This window comes from Vigna umbellata, chromosome 1 (genome assembly GCF_029865625.1).
Source record: "Vigna umbellata cultivar VRB3 chromosome 1, Vumbellata_1.0, whole genome shotgun sequence".
Classification (NCBI taxonomy): domain Eukaryota; kingdom Viridiplantae; phylum Streptophyta; class Magnoliopsida; order Fabales; family Fabaceae; genus Vigna; species Vigna umbellata.
This window is the reverse complement of record NC_142165.1, coordinates 76,302,050-76,322,958: the sequence shown is the minus strand read 5'-3', so window position 1 is coordinate 76,322,958 and position 20,909 is coordinate 76,302,050. Positions and strand designations below refer to the sequence as shown.

Sequence of the window (20,909 nt, the reverse complement as noted above, 5' to 3'; positions counted from 1 at the left end):
TCACTGTCCTCTACCGTACGGAACCCTTCTTTCTCTCTCCTATATCTTCTTCTCTCGTAAACTCGCCAGCCCCTAACATACACTTTAGAAGTGACTGCTACGTGATACTATAAATATGGCAATGAAATGCTTTATGTGCGATGCCATCAGAGTGAGAGACAGGGCAGCTCAATCCATGAACAAGAATGGACTGTCCTTGAAAAAGTAAACTGGAAGATGCTGGTTGTATCAAAATATTTTTGAAAGACAAAAAATGAGAGTGATAGGTTTTAGAAAACCTTTGGTCAGAGAAACAAAAGTCTTAGTTTCTATGATGCTACAAGTTAATAAAAGTCAACTCTATGATTTATTGTTATTACCAATAAATTTGCCGGTTTAAATCATTGATCAGTGCTATAAGGTCCCCTATTCTGAATATATTACAAAAAACCATCATGCTTCTCAGAAACCATTGACTACACTGAATCAATGGTACATCATTTCAATCAAATTCTCAAATCTTAACTGCTAAAACAAAAGAAGATCTTCTCAAACAAGACCTTACCAAAAGTATGCCAAATGCAAATCAGAAAAAAAAAGTACACTCCACAGCTACATAAAATAAACGGCAGATGTATACTATTTTAAAGAAAGACAAACATGTATTTTTGTTTGTCACCCCCTCTCATCCTTCAATGAAAAGGGCTGCTCAAAATATTTCACATACCTGATTCAATATGGGTATGACTGGTCCAGGAAGTAAGGCTGCAGAGGGTAATCAACATTCATTTCAGAAACATTGAAAACAAACACGAAGGGTATGTTTGGCAGAAAATTAAGAGCAGAGTTAAAATGGAAAGATGTTGATTTTAATTCATTGTAGCTTGGCAGAAGGTGGAAACTCATTTTCAAAGTACTCATCACAAAAAAATTGTAACCTCCGCTTTTGTTCTTTCCTCTAGAAAGATTTCAAACGTCCCAGTCACTTTTTTCATTTCACACTCCTCTATTACTGACTATTAACACTATAAAACCTAACATATTATTTATTTAGTCAAAAGCTCAGACAACTCCAATGGGATGTGCGACCATGGTACTCCCTCTGTTCCACAATGGCTGCACTTTAAGGCATTGCACATCTATTAAGAGCAACAATAGCTACATCACCTTTTTAAACAATTTTACTGAAATAGCTTCGCTCTATCCAATAAATATATTATTTTTAATAAGAAATAGAAACCAATTAATTTGAAGAAAAGAATTAATACTTCATTGAAATGTGAGAACATAAGTTAATTTATAACTTTTTTTTTTAATGTGGCTAAAATTGCAGTCATTCTACACGCACACCCTCAACATTATAAAAAAAATGGGTCTTATAAATAGGAGTGCGGTGAGGACACTGAACACACAATAGACACCATTAAAAGCTTTTAATCAATTAAAAAACCACTAGAAGGAGTTTAATTTCATTCACACTGTGACATTATAAAAATATTTACATTGCATCTACAGTCAAGTATAGAAAATTTGTTGAGCTTTATAGTAACTATTATAAGATCATCTCTGCTTGATTGAAAGTATAAAAATCTTAGTGGCATGGAAATAAAACACGGTTAAAGACTAAAACACAAGCAAAGTCAGTACCTCCAGCAGACATTCCAGCAACCAATCCCAAAGCTTCCAGAAGTCCAATGGCGACAAAACGCAATTTCGGAATTGCCATCATCTCATCGGTTACTATTCTAGCCCGGTACCGAATATACAAGATGGAGAAATATATAACAACATACCTACGTTACACAAAAACTACAACTGTTCAACGCACTAAGAAATCCCCAAAAAGACAGATTCTCCTAGAGTTAAAACAGCAAACAAATGCATTTACAAGCAGCGACAAAGAGGTTTACCCAAAAGTTATGAACTGGACGAGAAAAAAAGGGTATTCTTTCATGGGAACAAGGGCCAATTTGTAAAGCACGCGATTGGCTACCGCTGATGTAACGGTGACAGTGGAGCTCAATAAGACGAGGTTGGTGCCACTTCCCGATGAACTTGCGTTTGAAGCACGAATTCTGAGTGCGGTTGGGTGGTGGTGGACATGGTTGCGAGTGAATCGAGCGTTGCCGGAAAAGTGTAACGGTAGCTTCGAAGACAGTGACATCTGAGGGCAACATCATCGAGACCGGACGTTCCCTACGAACGACCACTAACTATTAACGATCCTTACCTGAGACAAGCATCATCCAAACCGAGCACTACCTATGAATGATCACTACCTGAAACATGCATCATCACGACCGATCACTACTTATTAATCGATCGCTACCTCAGAACAAATATCAAGGCCGATCACTCCCCATAAACGATTGCTACCTCAGAGCAACATCACCAGTAAAGATCATTCCTTATAAACGATCGCTATGAGACAGAACACTATAAGGACGAACGTTTTGAGTCTTGGTTGAACGCCTAGAGCACTTTGCCGAACACCTAAATTACTGGCCGAACGTATTCAAACTAAACCTCAGGGTACCAAATTAAGACCGAACACTAGCTACTTGAGAACAACTATCATCGAGAGGAAAGGCTACCTAATGACGCTCGCTACCTGATAACAATTAACATCAAGACCGAACGCCACTAAGATGAACGCTCGCTACTACCTATGGACGCTCTCTACCTGAGGAAACCTGAGAACATTTATCATCAAAATCGAAAGTTACTTATGGGCGCTCGCTACCTGAGAACAAATAATATGAAGACAGAACGATTAAGATTCAAACCTAAGAATATCATATGAAGGCCGAACGCTACAATCACTAATTCACCAAACCGAACGCTACACATTGCTTCATGAGAATACTTAATTAAGGACGAACACCTAAAATTACTAATTCACTGTATACAGTTTGGACGAACGTCTAATATATTACTAACTTTACTTAAGGACGAACGCGAACGCTCGTTACCTTAGAACACCAAAACCGAACGCTCGTACTATTTTGGCCGACCACTAATTGGTCGAGCAAATTGGACGAACGTCCAATTTTGACTCACCAAAATTGGACGTACGCGCGTTCTGCAGAATTGCACCAGATTCCAGAAAACCCCATTTTTCATCCCCTTCATTCCAGATTTGCATCAAAAACAGATTATCTCAAAAATCAAAGAAATAAATCCAACTCCCCTTGCCTCTTGAAGACTCCCTTTGTAAGGTTTGGAATCTATCTCCCCCAAGACGTGCAGTTCAAGATCTCCTTGCAACTTTAGCAGATCTCCACTTCACCTCTCCCAGATCTTGCATCAAGGACTCCACTCTCACAAGATGCCCAACCCAAATCCTCCTCTCCGCATTTTTTAACGTCAGTATTGCTTCCCTTGAGTGCTCTTTGGACGGTTGAAAACGGAAGAAAGGGTTCCTTTCCTGTGGCTGCTCTCCCTGGTGCCAAAAAATGAGACCCTCTCCTTTTCTCTCCTTCCAGTAATAATTGCACTTCCAATAATACAAGAAGTAGGTGACTGCCCTGTCCCCACCACTTAAAATATGCGGTCCTTACATGTGGTAGGGTGGAACCTAATGGCAATGGCTTTGCAAAGCAGTAGAGGCCACCACGAGTGCATAACCCGCCATAGCTCGGTAATCATTCTAGTCCGGACGAGTCGGTCTATAAAGCAACGGGTCGGGGTATAAAGTAACAAGTCTTGTGATGTCAGTTTACCATGTTTTGATGACTTTTGCACGTCGTGTGAGATTGTATAACATGCTTTTTATATCTAGCTCACCCTTGCTTGTTTGTATTGCTTGTGTATGTTTCTTTGGTGATGATCATCCACTTGGATGGGAGCAGATGGCGAAGAGGATACTTTGGGAGCAGCTCTTGATGGAGATGGCAGTGTTGCAGCTTAGATTTGCTAGTTTTATTCCATGATTTCATGTTATTTGGAAGAACTTTTAAGTATTTAAAGTTTTAAATTTTCCGTATTTTCTAGGGAGAAATTCTAATACTCTAGTTGTCAATTTCGCACTATTCTAAGGATGACTGTAATCCTTAAATACTCTTGACTGTTTTCCTATATTATGCATGATGACGTCTTTATTATATATGCATGACGTATATAATTGGGATGCCACACATCTTACAAAAACAATAATGCACCAAATAAAAATAATAGTTGGATTTTCATTTCATTGGGCACTTACTCAGCATGATGCGATGTGTCTTAATATATTTCTTTTCTTTTTATCCTTATTATATGTTTTATGTTTATGTAAAATCTAAATCCTTTGTTCTGTCAAATAAAAGTAGTTGTGTCAAAACTATTTTTAAGAAAACTTATCAAAACAATTGGTTTGCTAACATACATAAGCTCTCTTTTTTCAGTTAGTTGATATATTTTAGCAGAGTGTACTGAATTTTAGTAGACAATATATTATGGTATCTAAGTTTCAAGGTCAATGATATTTGAATAATTTTCATCAATTATTTGTTATTAAAGTGGAAAACAGATTAACGAAAAACAAATAGCGGTGTCACGAGTTGTGTGTGGGTGTGAGAAATGACGGAGATGAGAAATAAACAAATTGGATTAGTGAGAAATGTGAGTGTTTCTAATTTTTTCGATTGGAACTACTAGAAATGATGGAGAAAATGTTAGAGTGAGAGAGGTGAAAGAGAAAGGGTTGAGAGAAATGAAGATTGAGAAGAATAAGAGATAAAATAAAGGTGAATAAAGGTTTGGAAGTTTCTTGTCTTTTTAGTTTTAAAAATGAAAATTATTCAAATACCCTTAACCTTAAAACTTAAAATCCATAATATATGAGGTTATTTTTGTCTACTAAAATTCCGTACACTCTGCTAAAATGTATCAACTGAAAAAAAAACTACAACGTTATATATATATATATATATATATATATATATATATATATATATATATATATATATATATATTTTGTTATGACCCGACTATAACAAAAAAAATTATTATTAAAATAAAATTCATTTTTTAACTGCCCTAGATGCATCCTCGTTCAATTTACTCTTAATTTATTCCATGTTTGGAATTTGAAAATAAATTCTATAAGTTGTTGGGTTATGCTTTAAATCATTTGGACGGATGTATTTCGTTTTCTTAAATATATTTATTTAATAAGTACAATAGTAATATTTTATCACATAATATACAATGTTAAATATTTTTTTAAGTTAAATTTTATATTTCTTTTATTTTTATAATTTAAAAATAAATAATGTTAATATCTTTTATGTTAAAATTGGAAATGACTTGGTGTTAATCTATATATTTAGAGTTTTTATTATTTTTATTTTATTTAGACAAAAGACTCAACAAAATTTCTAATAGAATAAGAGGAGTAGAATAGAAAAAAAAAAGTCTTTGATTTAAAAAAAAAATACTCCTTATATATCTTTTAAAAAAATAACATTCTTTTTGTGTAATAAGCCAATTGGAAACCTTATTGATCCGTTGTTTACCGGGTAAACGATTAGCCTTTTGACAACGTGTTTTCACATTGACATTTTCTTACTAATCGATAGATGTTGGAAAAACTTTTTTACTCCCGACCAGATCTTCCTCTATTTATATATAAAAAAAATAGGAGTGTTCACAATTAAACATGTTAAAAAAATATCGGATGATAAACGACTTTTATTTAGTGAATCGATGCAAAACTATACCTTGGGAATCCTATTGTCCCAAGTCACCAAGGTCGGCCACAACTTGGACGAACATGTTTGCAATCGGATAATATAAGTCCTCAAACAAAACACGAATTTATTCGCGGCGTTGGTTAGCTGATTATGCGTAACTGCTTATCTGTAACCGCATGCTATGATATCGCGCTCTGTATGTCGACTATCCTGTGCGTCGACATGAATAGGCGACTTGTCGTGCGTTGTGCGAACGTTATGTCGCGACATCACTATTTGGTTGTCGAGGACCAAGTGGTTGACGACAATACGCGATCGCACACTATTACGATCTTTAAGAAGGCCTCGTATTGGTTTAACTGTCACCAGGTCGCCCGAGTTACCGGTCGACCATTGGAGGATTAGGTATCCTATATCTGTTTATATTCTTTCTCTACCATTACCATATCTTCCCGAGGGAACAAGCTTGAGCCCATTTTTTTTGCTTGGCTGTGGAATTCTTCTGTGTGGTCTCTTACTGTACAACACATCTCGACCTGTGAGGAACAGCTCTGAAGTGGACTGAAACCGTCCCAGTTCTGAGGATGAACTATCGGCTGGGCACCCTGCCCAAAAGAATATCAGCAGCCTCCAGGTACTACTGTTCACGGTGAAATATATTTTCTCCAACATGCTCGAATTATACATACTCACTATCCTTGCGATTATTCTTTTGAGCCGAAAATTTGTTCGGTTTCCACTTTTGAGTGTCACTTAGTTGCTTTATGATGGCTGACTTCCTCGTTCTTCCACTGGATTATTGTAACTTAAGATTATGCATATATCTCTCATCACTTGTTCTGGTATATTTTCATGTACATTAATACATAACAGAAAAATGCATTTGACAGAAATGCAAGGTGCGAACATTTTTAAGTGATCTTTTTTAAATTCGCTTTTTAACACAATATTTAGAGTTGAGGCATGTTTATATAAATTTCAATACAAGCTCCTTCTTGGAGACAAATATAAAAGGAAAATTGGAATTAGATTTTTTTACAAATTAAATTAGCTTATGTGGTAAGCTAAGTTATAAATTTTATAACTTTTTCCATATATTGTATCTAATTCTTTTACTTGTAACTTGTGTATAAGTTAATCTTAGTTGAAGAGAAATTAAATTTATTTATTTATTTCCTATTTTTCCATTAAGAAATGTGTAGAAAAACTTGTCCGAGCAGGTATTTCAATGAAAAGCCACCCGTTAATAATTATATATGACTTCCAAGCTAAAGTTTTGTTAGCTGCCATGTTATACAATGCAATACTTTAGGTCCAGATAGAATATGATAGGATAATAATCACCTTATCCAATTTATTGTCTTGTTATTTATCTTGCATGGTAGGTTGTCATTTCATGTATAATCTTAACTATCAGTATTACCATGATTCCTCTGTCACTATATCATGACCGCAAGCAATAACCATCAAATCTATCAACATTACTACACTCACTCTCACCCTTTTTTTCTCATTGTCACCATAATTATTCTTATCCTCATCATTATCCTTAGGATTATCATCACTATTCTCATTATTATTAGTATTATCTCATTATTATATTAGTTTCTCATGAGGAGAATTTTCAATTGAGTCCGATTTATTATGTGATCAAATTTTCTATATGTTTTTAAATTGAATGTTATTTAAGTTTTGGTTAATTAGATAATGTAGTTGTTATATTGTTTCACTATTTTGGTTCTTTATATTTATCATTATAACCACCATTATTATTGCCTCCAATCTTGCAACATATTTGTGTTTTAAGTATATATACATCAAATATTAAATGTTTATCAAAATCTTATTATATGGTGTTATCTTCTCATGACTATCAAACTAACTCTTATATTTGATTATCATCTAGCACAATACGAGAAACTATTGGGTCATGTACAAAAGAACCAACCAATGGCCTAGACCCGTGAAATAACAAATTAAAAATATATTCAGTTTAATATCTATGCATTTTTCCACTCGGACATAAAGGTAAAACCAAAAAAGACGTGCATCACATAATTGGATGTGCAATGGTAATAATAAACCAAAAAACACTATTTCATCGCTTCCAAAATCTCCAATCCACGTTCCCCATTGGGCACCAGCTAATTAGGATGGCAATAAAGTACAAAAATAAACCTACAAAATAAATCTACAAACATGAAGGAATTCCCCAATACCCAACACTAGCTTTTACATTTCCTTTGCATTCAACCTAATATTACTTCCTCCAACAGCATGCGGTGGTCAGTCTCCCATAACCCATTAGGTCAAAATCCTAAATCTCCTCCTTCAGTGTTTCCTCTGCAAAGAAGCCAAAATTGTTAGTTCTCTGTAACAGTACAATGCAATCACGTCGGTTGATAATGCATACACTAAAAAGTCCTTTTTCAAATTAAAAGCCAAGCATAAGGGAAGGGAAAGTGTGTATCTGTTGATGGATAAAACTCAAATTTTCAAATACGTACAAAATTTGTGTTGGTGGTGAGCAAATTCCCTCAAGGGGCATTTTTAACTTTATTTCGTATTGTGCGGGTAAACAACTGTGTTCAGCACACAGCTCAGAACTATCAGTAAACAACTGTACATATAGTAAAACTCTCCATGACCAAAAATTGGTTCGAAAATTACAAAACTAGTCGACAAATAACCAACTCTACACGCTTACTCCAGAGGAATAAGACATTAGTTTATTTAAATAATTTTTTATTACACACAGTGGATATTAGAGCAATCATCAAATAATTTGGTTGGTCATATGCAATGCAGATGCAACAATACATAAACCACATCCACATAATTCGACTTAAACAAAATTTCGTATATGAAGTTCAAAAAAGTAGTCTACAATTTTCACATAATTTCAAAGAATAAAATGTCATACCTTTCGCTTGTGTACTCGGCTCTTTCTGCTGCTTCCTTTACCAGATCCCATTACTTGCTCTTCAGTTCTATCTTCAAAGGGTAATGTTTTGATTTCATCATAGAAACTTTCTGTTAGACCTTGCAACCTGAAATAGAAAAAGCACAAAAGCTAAGAGAGAAAAAATGTATTTAAACAAAAATACTATCACACATTTAATTCGTTTTACTTGTTAGGAATGGAGAAACAAAAGGAAAACATTCCAAACACTTCCCATACCCATTTCTTGATTTCTTCAAGTATTTTTCTCGCTTCCTCTCCTGTTTCGTAAGAGGAACACGAGTGAACATCTCCTCCTCTTGCTGAGCGCGTTTCTCCATCTTGGAGACAAATCTATCAACTTCTTTGCTAGCTCCCTCAAAATCCCTCACCTGAGTAGAGTAGTGAGCAGCCAAAACAAACCATTACGTAAAATCATTAAATGCAAGTTCGGATAATAGTTCAAAAAATATTCTTAGGAGTTAAAAGTACTTTCGAGAAGGATGCTCTCTTTGTACATTTGAGTCTGAAAATATTTTGAAAGGAGTTTAACTGAAACCCAAGCATACTATAAGTCATAATGATTCAGCACTAAAAATAACTTTACCTCTTCAGGTCTTTCCTCCATATCATTCATCAATGTCCTGATATAATCACTCTGCTTAGCTTGTTTCAGAATTTCTTTTTCTCTTCGCAAGGCATTTCTTTCATGCTTAGAAGGTTTTTCTAGATCCATAGAAGTAGGGGCAAACTTTACAGGTTGATATGTATCATGTCCATCCTACATCATATAATAAAAGTTAGATAGACCAGAAAAATACCCTTTTCAAGATATTACCACCCTGCGTACACCAAATTTTACACCATTTATAATATCACATATACACTGACTGACCTGCAAGGTTAAGTCTACTTTGCTAACTAGCATGTCAGGATTGGGACGATACTTTGATGCATCCTCACTCTTATTGGACGCATCTGGCTCCGTACTTTGAATATCACTTTTGGCTGCATTTTCACCAGCCTGCACTAGTTTCTGGATTTGGTATTGTTGTTTTCTGTCAATTGGCCGAATCTGCAATGGAAACCAGGAAGTCAAATGTTTAACACATAATACAATGTAAATATACACATGGAAGCCCTTGAAGATCAACACACAGAAGGATAAAACTATACCTTTTCCAAAAACAATCTTATCTCTACAACACTTCGAACAACAGGGTGATCTTCTATTGATAACCCTTTAGCCTTCCGCAATAAATAATAAACAAGGGATTGACAATAATTCAAAAGCAGCAAATTCTTAGCCTCAAGGTAGCTAAATCCATCTGCTGTAGGATACTGACCTTCTTTCATCTGGTATAAGAAACATCGAGAGACACAATAATAACAATAATCATATCACTCATTGATATCAGGGTATATTTAGCTATAACAGAAAACTTATAGAATCCCCAAAAAGGCCCAAATTGCGAAACTTCATGTCCAAACAACACAAAAACTTCTTTTAAATCTTAATATTATATGAATTTGAAATGACGTTAACGGAGTCCTTAAAAAAAATTACTTGAATTGAAAAAAGGGCCACTCACTTTGGCAGTTAAAGATTGAACTTTAAGCCTCACAGTATCAAGCCCTTCCTTCATCTCTTTCAACAACGCCGCAAGTTTAGGCGATTCTCTGCGAAAAACGACACGATTTTTAAAAGATAAATGCTCCAATTTATTACTTGCGTATCAGAAAATTTGAAGCAAACACAAATTGATGTACGTTCAAGGAAGAGGAACAATTCAAAAAAACCTACTCTTCCTTGATAACGTCCTCATCTAAATGCTTCGCACTGTTTTCCATGACTTGAGATGATTTTCTATAATCTTCAATCCTGAACCTTCTTTTTGTAGGAATGTGAGTGATTGAAATTTGATAGAAACAGAAATTAAATTATTGATGAAGAAAGGTTAAGGGGAAAAATGAACAGAGAGGGAGGGAGAAAGATTCAACGACCAAAGACAGAGAGAAGGTGACGGCTTCTTGGCGGTGGATGGTATTGAGAGTGAGATACTGTGGCGGAGGAAGGGATTTGCGAAACTGAGAACGGGACAAGATGGGTGCCCAAAGAAACCTTTTTTTCTTAAAAGAACAATATTTTACTATTTGCACCCTTACTATATTTAATAATGCTTTCGCTTTACTTTATTTTTTCAAATAAATTATAAAATATATAGCTTACGAAAATATATTTGGTTTAATAAATCAGTTCAAATAGTCCATGAATAGAATAAATCAAGTTTAAAAAAACAGTAACTTAAGTTGAAGTGAATCAATTCCTATCAAATCTCTTTAAAAGTGATAATTATAATTTTTTAAATTGCAAAATTAATATTATTTTATCAACAGAATATACATACCAATGCTTATATCTCAACTTGCATTGTGTACAAAGTGAAATTAAATTTATTTATCTAAGATGACAATGAATGGGGTTGGATTGTGTCACGCCCCATTAATCTTTCTGCTGACTCACCTCTCTACTTTCATAAATGCACCTTGCCACGCTTACACCCTTGACACGCCCACCCCTTCATTTAAACGCACTCACGTTCACGATGCATGCATGCTGACAAGTGTCATTTTGGAACGTTCTAAAAACGTTAATGGAATCCAAGTGGCAGCAGACGATTGGACGATCGTCCTGCGTGGGGAAAGAAATGATTTTCTGGAAAACTCTTTCCTTTCTCTGTGCATTTCATCTTCTTCCTCAAATTTCTGATCTCCTAAATTCTCCATTCTCTCTCTAAAACCTTTCTTTCTTCTCTCTTGGTAACTCACCATCCCTTGCTCGTTCACGTTTCAGCACCGTGAGAAGCATCCCTGTACCGTGAGCTTCCCTCAAACCGATCGGTTTTGGATTCGGAAACGGGTAAGTTTCACGTCCTCAACTACTCTTGACTTTCCACATGCAAGCTTCATTTTGAATCTGCATGCACCGTCTCTGAACCAATATTTGTTTCCTGTAATTTTAGTTGGAAGAGTTTTGGGGTTTTGAACGTTAAGGGTAGAAGTATATTGGAATCTTGTGTTCTTTTTGAAGAACGAAAGCACGCTGCTTAATCCGGGTAAGGGAAGCTTGTTAGAATTTAATTCACATGATCTCTGTACTGCATGCGCGTTACGTAATGTTTGAAAGTATGATTTATGATATTTGACTTTGGAGTTTAGGATTATGATTCTGAGATGATATATAAAATGAAAATGTTGCATGTATGTACTGGGAATTATATGCTGAGTGTATGAATGGTCTGTGACGTTGTACGTGGATGATTTTGATATTTGAATGTTAGTATATGATGTTGATTAAAAGCATGAGAAGTATGGAAAAATACTATGTTAAGATTGATTTAATGCATGAAAGTTTATACTGGAAAATGAGTTACTGTAAAAGAAGAATTATATGAAAAGTGCATGAATTTGAACGTTCGTATTGATACGGTCATTGACCGTTCGGTATATATCAGTAAATTCTTGTATTAGTCGGACCCTTTCATTTGGAAAGGACTCCCTTTGAGAACGAACGCCCTCTAATATATTTTTACGTTGTGCTTTCGGCCAGACGTAAACATCACGAGTGTTGTGTGAGAATTGAGAATTTTGATAATATCCCCGTGAACTTTTTAGTCAAATTATTGAAACATAAACTTTAAATATCTCATCTTATATAAATCCCAATTTCTATGATTTTGAATTCAGCCAAGAGTCTCGATCTAAAAACGTAACGTCCTAAGTGGCGTTCGGTCTTAGACCGAACGTTCGTTCAAAAAGGCAAACGATTAGTAGCGCTCTTCTTTTGTCGAGCGTTCGTCTTTGGTGGCGTTCGACCTTATGTCGAACGTCCGTTCTTGATAGCGTTCGTTTCTTATGTCGAGCGTTCGCCTGTGGTAGCGTTCGACCTTATGTCGTTTGTCCGTTCGTGATAGCGCTCGTTCTTTTGTCGAGCGTTTGTATTTGATAGTGTTCGACCTTGTCGAGCGTACATCCTTAATAGCGTTCGTCTTCTGTCGAGCGTTGGTCTTTAAATAGCGTTCGTTCTGATCTTAAATAGCGTTCGTCCAAACAGTGAAATACGTTCGTCTTTTTATGGAAGTGTAATTAAGAATGAAAATGTGATGTTGAGGAAGTATAAATTGTGCGAACCATATATGATATGATATTATGATTTTGGAATTTGAACGAGCGTTCCAGGGTGGAACGACTCTTGACTGGATATTGATATTTGTAGTATGAACGTGGTAAGCTTAGATGGTGATCCATCCTGATATTCCGTGAGTGCTCGTTCTCAAGTAGAGAGGAGTAGGTCATGCGTGGGAATGGCAGGAGGTCTAGACCATAACTGTAACTTGGCAAAAAGACTAACCTCAGGTGGATACTGATGAGCATTCCAGTTACCCCACCTGAGTGCATGGACGCCTTAGCTACACAGGTTTCATACAGTCCGGACAGTCGGTCTAGTATCAGGATTTGGTTGAATTAATGTATGATTTGAATGTATGTTATGAATAAATTGATATGTTTGATATGTATGAACTGTATGTTTGCTTGAATTAAATTCAATAAGCTTACCCTTGCAATTCCTTTGTGTTGTCTTGTCTATGTATATCCGTCTTGTCAAATGCAATGATCATCCGTGTGGATGTGAGCAGAGGGAGATATGTCTTTGGAGCAAACACTTGAAGGAGAACTCATTGCTGAGAAAACTTAGTGGACGTCGAGGTGAAGGCCGAACAGTAAAGCGTTTCGGTTTTAGTTAGTGTAAATAGGATGTCGAGCGGCTGTGAGCGAGCGCTCTTTTATCGTTGTTGTAGTTTGACGTTCGGTATTTATTTTGTAAACCGTTCGTCCTTATTTTTGTAAACGCTCGTTAATTTTTATATAACAGGCCGTTCGGCCATTTGTTTAATCTGTTCCTTTACGTTTAAAACTGTTTTGGATTATTAATACGTGTAATTATTCTAAGTATATAGTTGATGACTGTATAATTTTGGGATGTTACAGATTGCATAGGAACCATAACTATACACTGTTCGATTTATAATAAAAACTTTCATTTGATGTTAATCGGAAATTTATTTAAAAATATTTATGAGTTTTAAAACTCACGTGTGTATATATATATATATATATATATATATATATAGCGTAGTATTCAGTTTCGTAGTATTTGATCTCTAGCGTTCGTTCAACAGTGTTTGAGCTCATAATATTCGGTCTCATAGTATGTTATATATGCGTTCGTCTAACCAGTGTTGACCTAACAGTATTCGGTCTCGTAGTATTGATTAATCGCGTTCGTCCAAACAGTTTTTGAATTCATAGTATCCTATCTAATAACGTTCGTCTTTAGTGTTCGTCCAAATAGCGTTCGGCAAATAGTATTCGGCCAAATAGTCAACCAAACAGTGTTCGGCCTACTGTTCAGCAAATAATGTTCGTCAAATAGTATTTGAACTATTGTTCGTACAAACAGTGTTCCACCTTATAGTATTCGGTTTCATAGTATTTGATCTGTAAGCGTTCGTCCAAACAGTATTCTTCGTCCAAACAGCATTCGCCCTGATAGTGTTCGGTCTCTTAGCGTTCGTCATTACATTGCTCGACCAAATAGTGCTCGGCCAAAATAAAGGTGTTGTAGAACGAGCGTTCGTCCAAATAGTGCTTGAGTAGGCCAAAACAGCGTTCGGTCGTGTATTCTTACGTAGCGAACGTTCGCGTTCGTTCTCAGGTGATCAATCTTCGTTCGGCCTTAAATTTGATATTCTTAATTAATTATAATAACTAACATTTCTTAACAGGTAGAAATAAAACAAAATAGTGAAACAATATAACAACTACATTATCTAATTAACCAAAACTTAAATAACATTCAATTTAAAAATATATAGAAAATTTGATCACATAATAAATCGGACTCAATTGAAAATTCTCCTCATGAGAAACTAATATAATAATGAGATAATACTAATAATAATGAGAATAGTGATGATAATCCTAAGGATAATGATGAGGATAAGAATAATTATGGTGACAATGAGAGAAAAAGGGTGAGAGTGAGTGTAGTAATGTTGATAGATTTGATGGTTATTGCTTGTGGTCATGATATAGTGACAGAGGAATCATGGTAATACTGATAGTTAAGATTATACATGAAATGACACATGCAAGATAAATAACAAGACAATAAATTGGATAAGGTGATTATTATCCTATCATATTCTATCTGGACCTAAAGTATTGCATTGTATAACATGGCAGCTAACAAAACTTTAGCTTGGAAGTCATATATAATTATTAACCGGGTGGCTTTTCATTGAAATACCTGTTCGGACAAGTTTTTCTACACATTTCTTAATGGAAAAATAGGAAATAAATAAATAAATTTAATTTCTCTTCAACTAAGATTAACTTATACACAAGTTACAAGTAAAAGAATTAGATACAATATATGGAAAAAGTTATAAAATTTATAACTTAGCTTACCACATAAGCTAATTTAATTTGTAAGAAAATCTAATTCCAATTTTCCTTTTTATATTTGTCTCCAAGAAGGAGCTTGTATTGAAATTTATATAAACATGCCTCAACTCTAAATATTGTGTTAAAAAGCGAATTTAAAAAAGATCACTTAAAATTGTTCGCACCTTGCATTTCTGTCAAATGCATTTTTCTGTTATGTATTAATGTACATGAAAATATACCAGAACAAGTGATGAGAGATATATGCATAATCTTAAGTTACAATAATCCAGTGGAAGAACGAGGAAGTCAGCCATCATAAAGCAACTAAGTGACACTCAAAAGTGGAAACCGAACAAATTTTCGGCTCAAAAGAATAATCGCAAGGATAGTGAGTATGTATAATTCGAGCACGTTGGAGAAAATATATTTCACCGTGAACAGTAGTACCTGGAGGCTGCTGATATTCTTTTGGGCAGGGTGCCCAGCCGATAGTTCATCCTCAGAACTGGGACGGTTTCAGTCCACTTCAGAGCTGTTCGTCACAGGTCGAAATGTGTTGTACAGTAAGAGACCACACAGAAGAATTCCACAGCCAAGCAAAAAAAATGGGCTCAAGCTTGTTCCCTCGGGAAGATATGGTAATGGTAGAGAAAGAATATAAACAGATATGGGCACTGCAAAAATCATAAGCACACGTAAGCTAAAAAACTATTAAGAAAACCTGAGGTACAAAAGACCTTACGATTCATAGTTTAGAATGCAACAAAGAAGAGTGAGATGCAATGATAACGAGTACCTGACAACATTACTAGAAGAGAAGATACAACTGCAGAAGAAGTTTTTACCGCATTAAGGAGGGATATGTTGAATGCCAAATTGGTAATTATGTAAAGCAGTGGAAGTAGGGGAGCGCCATCACAACCTAAGCCAGAAATTGAAGAGGAATACACATTATATTAAAACTTAAACACAAAAGAAAGTTAAACCAAGGTTCAAAATCATCTAAAGGGTACAAGACAAAAACTATATATAAATTTATTGATTTCTTACAATTATGAGTTTTAATTGTTTTATATAAAAATGTTAGAAATAACTAAACTCCAAGTAATCTAGTTATAGACGGGGTTAAATCATTGCTTATATACTATTCGGCCTTTTACCTGAAGGACCAAAAGCATCTATAATCCTAGTACATAAAAGGTAAGGTATCGAATATGACATGAACCTTGTGATAGCCACAAGATCTACCCATCGAGATAAGAAAACCCAATGACATATAGACTGTTACGTGCCTGAGTATGGAATGTAACTAGAACGCTCTCTTCACACACTCTCACAGGCAATGGACAATGAAAACAATAGCTGAATGAACCTCTTTTATTAAATAAGAATACTGCACCACGAATTAAACAATAACTGGGAGCAGGATCTCCGTCAGCCACTTGAGAGCATAACCTCCCTTTCAAAACTCAATAATCAAAAACATGTCTTTAACCCAGGTTCCTCCTCTATTAATACTAATTACTCCTTCCCAAAAGGGTCGAGAATAATAATAACTATTATTTATTATAATTATCTGGTAAGAATATATCTATCCTTATTTATTATATTTATGCGTATTTATTATAATTATCTGGTAAGAATATATCTATCCTTATTTATTATATTTATGCGTATTTATTATAATTATCTGGTAAGAATATTTCTCTATCCTTATTTATTATATTTCCTTCTATAATATCCTTCTGTTGTCAGTTCGACGCTCGTCCTCGCTCAGGCCGCTCGTCCTTGCTCGTTCAGCCCTTGTTGCTTCCACTCGCTCAGGACGCTCGTCCTCGCCCCTCGTTGCTTCCACTCGCTCAGGACGCTCGTCCTCGCCCCTCGTTGCTTCCACTCGCTCAGGACGCTCGTCCTCGTCCCTCGTTGCTTCCACTCGCTCAAGACGTTCGTCCTCGTCCCGCTCGCTCAGCTCTCTTTCTCTTCCCCTTGTCGTTCGGCCATCAAGCTCCTCCCTTTCAACCGTTCGGCCATTGTCTTCTTCCGTACGGTCCCCTTCTCTCTCCCTCCTATATCTTCGTCTCTCGTAAACTCGCCAGGTCCTAACATAGACCCACTTCAAATTCCATACCATTAATTAAAACTTGCCCTTGTTATTTTATTTATTAATGCAATTTTGAAAATTCAAGGTCATAAACCCAGGAAAATAATCATACATACACATAGTAACTAATCTTGATAGTGTTTTAACAACAGAAGGTGTAATAAGAAACGCAGACAAGTACTAGAAAACCACGTGAGGATATATATGTATAATTGCATTGCTACCAATTTATTAGATCTTACCTGGTTTACCTAGAAAACAACCGGCACCGCTTTTAAAATATGAAGGAAGTTCAGCAAATGGTATGCCTTTCAATTTTGAAAGTAAAGGCAGAGACAGAAATACGAAAAGAGCCTACAACAAATATCACGTAAACCATAAATGTACCTTTCAATAATTAATCAATTAATAAACATAAACAAGAGACTATCTGGAACTTGCGCCAATAACCATTAGGAAAATTGCCTTGCCAATAAACAACTCAAGTAAGGACCTAATAAATAAGTATTTATTACGTAAACATTTAGGTGTAAGTTGTACTTACAATTGAAGAAGAAATAGGAATAATCAGTTTTCAGGAGCTATTCTAGAAGTTTGTTGTCATAAATTGAAAAACAGCTTATGAACCTATCATCTCATAAATTCTCCAAAACACCTATATGCTTATATTATAAGTTATACCCAAATAAGTTTCAAATTAGCTCTTCCACCCTAAAATGAAGGAGGGCTGCTTATGAAAACTTCAGAAGAAGAAAAACACACTGCCAAGTATCGAAAGCTGACAGAGTATCACATCTCCATTTTGATAAAAATTAGAGATGTGCACAAACTAATCCAAATGAATTCAGACAGAAAAAATTGAACTAAAATAGAAAACCAACTTTTCCATTGGATTGGATATAAAGTCTGTTTTTATTTATTTATTTTTTTCATTTTTATCGTCCCTGTCTGTTTTTTTTTTCATTTTTATCGAAGTTAGAGGTGTGCATATAAACCAATCCAATACATACAGTAAAAAAGGAACTAAAAGAAAGAAAGCCAACTTTTCCTTCGGTTTAGATAGTCTCTATTTTGATTAAGGTTAGAGATGTTCATATACCAATCCAACTGAATACAGACAGTAAAATGAATTAAATAAAAAGAAAATGAGCTTTTTCATTTGGATTGGATCGGTATTCTGTTCCAATTTTAAAATTTCATCTTATCCAAACCAAAAAACTTAACTTGTGCATCTATATACGTTTATTTATTTAATTCTTAAATTACCGTATTTAGAAATTTTAATATTGATTTGACTAATGTTTTATAATCTGAATCTAAAGTTTATATATTATGACGAATGTGACGAACACTTTGAATTACTTTTACAAAATCTATTGGGTATTCTGCGGATTTATTTACGGCCTCCTAATAATACCAAAAGCTTGATCCGATGCAAACCACTTTAACTAAAACAAACAAACTTTGGATAGAATCAAATGACTTTTCTTCTGATTTAATACAATCCACATAAACCCTCAGTCAAAATGTATATGACTAATGCACAGAAAATAGATGAAAAGAAAAGGCAGGTCAAGCAGAGTCCAGAACTTTAAAATAAATGAATAAGAATACTTAGTCGTTCATGTCTATTTCATCGTGGACAGAAGCAAATGGCAGCAACTCATGCTTTAATGTAATTCATGGTGCATTGTTAGTATTGGGAACTGAAGAATGGAACTTTGGGATTATTGTATATATCTTTTGTAAGAAAGATATTCAATGTTTTTGGGATAGTGAATTCAAATCTCTAGAATTAGCAATATAACTCTTACCTATAAGAAATGTTTTTGGGATAGTGAATTCAAATCTCTAGAATTAGCAATATAACTCTTACCTATAAGACAAATATTAGCTAATGTTTCCTTCATGTTCTTTTACCATTATATGTTTTGTTTTGGATGAAGGAAAAAGAATATTTAACAAACATGGCCCTGAAAATTCCTGAGATTTATTATATAAAATATAACCAGATACTAACATTTTAGGGCAAGTTCACATGTACTACAACTAGTACACAAATAGCTTACAATACTCTAATATAATAAGATTCATAAGACTACAACAATCCAAGTATTCTAACAGTTAGTGTTTGCCGTTTGTTGGGGACAAAAAAAGCAATACATTTTGAAATCATATAAAAAGATAGAAAGCAAGCAAATAATTTGAACTCATGTAAGTTGTTTCACAGTCATTATTCAATTACAAGAGGAAGCAAAGCAACTAATAAGAAATCAGTGATGAAGAAAGAAAAAGCTAACAAAATACTGGAAATAAACGCCATTTGCAGAATTTGAAAGGTACACTTAGTTCATTGCAATTTATGTTGCAAGATGTACCTGAAAGCCAGATCCAAACGAATTGACCACAAATATGTCCAGTGACTTGTGCTGCATGTGAACATGTAAGGGACACCAAATCATGCCCATGAATAAAATGTTAATGGAATATGTAGTCCCGTGACCTTATATCCTTATATACCACCTTCCCCAACCCCCACCCAAAAAAAAGGTAAAGGAAAGCATACCTTTAATCGAGTAGCTGAGTCAATGAAAATATACTCCTGACATACAAGAAAACATTGATTATAATGTTCCCCAAGAAGGATTAACTAAAAGTCAACAGCTGTTATTGATTAACCTTGATTACAGAAGCCAAAGCTTGAAAAGCACATGAAGTTATCATCAATGCTGGCCAAAAGAACTGAATATCAGAGAGCATTTGACCAGCATTTGAGCCTGTTAGGACTTAGAGAGTATAGGAAAGGAGAAAAGGGAAACAGAACACTTAACTGTTAATCAGTTAAGTGAGGGGCCGGGAAAAGGCCTATATATTAGGACCTTTTATTGTTTCAGTTAGCGAGTTGTGTAGTTTGTATGTGTTGACCGGTCTTAGCACCAGGTAAAGGAGGTTAAGCTCCTAAGATACAGTGTATTCTTGATTCATTGTTGTGAATACCATTCATACTATTCCTTCTTTACAAGTTCTTGATTGTTGTGTTTGAGATAGAGAGAGAGCTTGTTAGGAATTCCTTCCCGAATCCCTACCAGAGCCACTGCAGTGATGGGAAACAAATTATTAGATGGGAGCCATTCCATTTGAAGTGAAAAAAGGAATTTCCTATCAACTAGCATGAGAATTTTACCCCAACAAGCACAACAAAAAATGTATGACAAACATCACAGCTTTTGAGCTTCTACAGACTATTACAAGCAGCTACTGACCTAGGCTGCTTAACGTTTTAATGAAAGCATGCTTAAAGTTTTACATGGAACAATATTACTCAGAAGGTTAGAACAAATGAAGCTTTGATATAAATATTTCAAATTTAAAGAAATTGTTTTGGTGGTTAATCAATTCAATGAGTGGTTAACCATTCCTAAAATGGAAATATTTTGCCAAGAAATTTGGTAACTTTCCCACAATTATGTACCCCTTCAGACCAAAAAAGGGATAATAAACTTACAATATTTTACACCAAAGGAGATAATGTACATAGTGAAATTCTTTCTGTTTATAACAATTATAAACTGATCACAAGTAACTAGTCTATTATTTAAAAAGTAAACTATTTCAGCTCAACAAAAAATGGGACACCAATCGGTCCTTTAGAGGCCCAAATTGATGTTACACATATATCTAAGGGAATACAATGACAGGTCCC

General features: G+C 34.9%; 3 protein-coding genes across 4 annotated transcripts; all 3 read right to left on the bottom strand.

The window, feature by feature from the left end:
- Positions 1-527: 527 nt before the first annotated feature.
- On the bottom strand, positions 528-3,437 carry LOC148206389 (protein CLT2, chloroplastic-like). The gene is made up of 3 exons (XM_088113447.1): positions 1,890-3,437; positions 1,627-1,772; positions 528-744 (listed from the first exon to the last, which is right to left on the bottom strand). The coding sequence occupies exons 1-3, from the start codon at positions 2,141-2,143 to the stop codon at positions 689-691; spliced, it is 456 nt and encodes a 151-aa protein (XP_087969573.1). The 5' UTR covers positions 2,144-3,437; the 3' UTR covers positions 528-688.
- Positions 3,438-7,704: 4,267 nt separating this feature from the next.
- On the bottom strand, positions 7,705-10,668 carry LOC124845041 (uncharacterized). Its single transcript, XM_088104264.1, has 8 exons — positions 10,400-10,668; positions 10,188-10,275; positions 9,772-9,951; positions 9,491-9,670; positions 9,203-9,376; positions 8,836-8,987; positions 8,578-8,704; positions 7,705-7,997 (listed from the first exon to the last, which is right to left on the bottom strand). The coding sequence occupies exons 1-8, from the start codon at positions 10,444-10,446 to the stop codon at positions 7,986-7,988; spliced, it is 960 nt and encodes a 319-aa protein (XP_087960390.1). The 5' UTR covers positions 10,447-10,668; the 3' UTR covers positions 7,705-7,985.
- A 4,685-nt stretch (positions 10,669-15,353) lies between these two features.
- On the bottom strand, positions 15,354-20,256 carry LOC148206388 (protein CLT2, chloroplastic-like). 2 transcript variants are annotated; one of them, XM_088104261.1, is made up of 6 exons: positions 19,886-20,256; positions 19,773-19,808; positions 19,585-19,635; positions 17,449-17,560; positions 15,902-16,027; positions 15,354-15,779 (listed from the first exon to the last, which is right to left on the bottom strand). In XM_088104261.1, the coding sequence occupies exons 1-6, from the start codon at positions 19,964-19,966 to the stop codon at positions 15,622-15,624; spliced, it is 564 nt and encodes a 187-aa protein (XP_087960387.1). In that variant the 5' UTR covers positions 19,967-20,256; the 3' UTR covers positions 15,354-15,621. The 2 variants fall into 2 exon arrangements, with proteins under 2 accessions (XP_087960387.1, XP_087960389.1); XM_088104263.1 differs by having other exon boundaries at positions 15,951-16,027.
- Between the last annotated feature and the right edge of the window lie 653 nt (positions 20,257-20,909).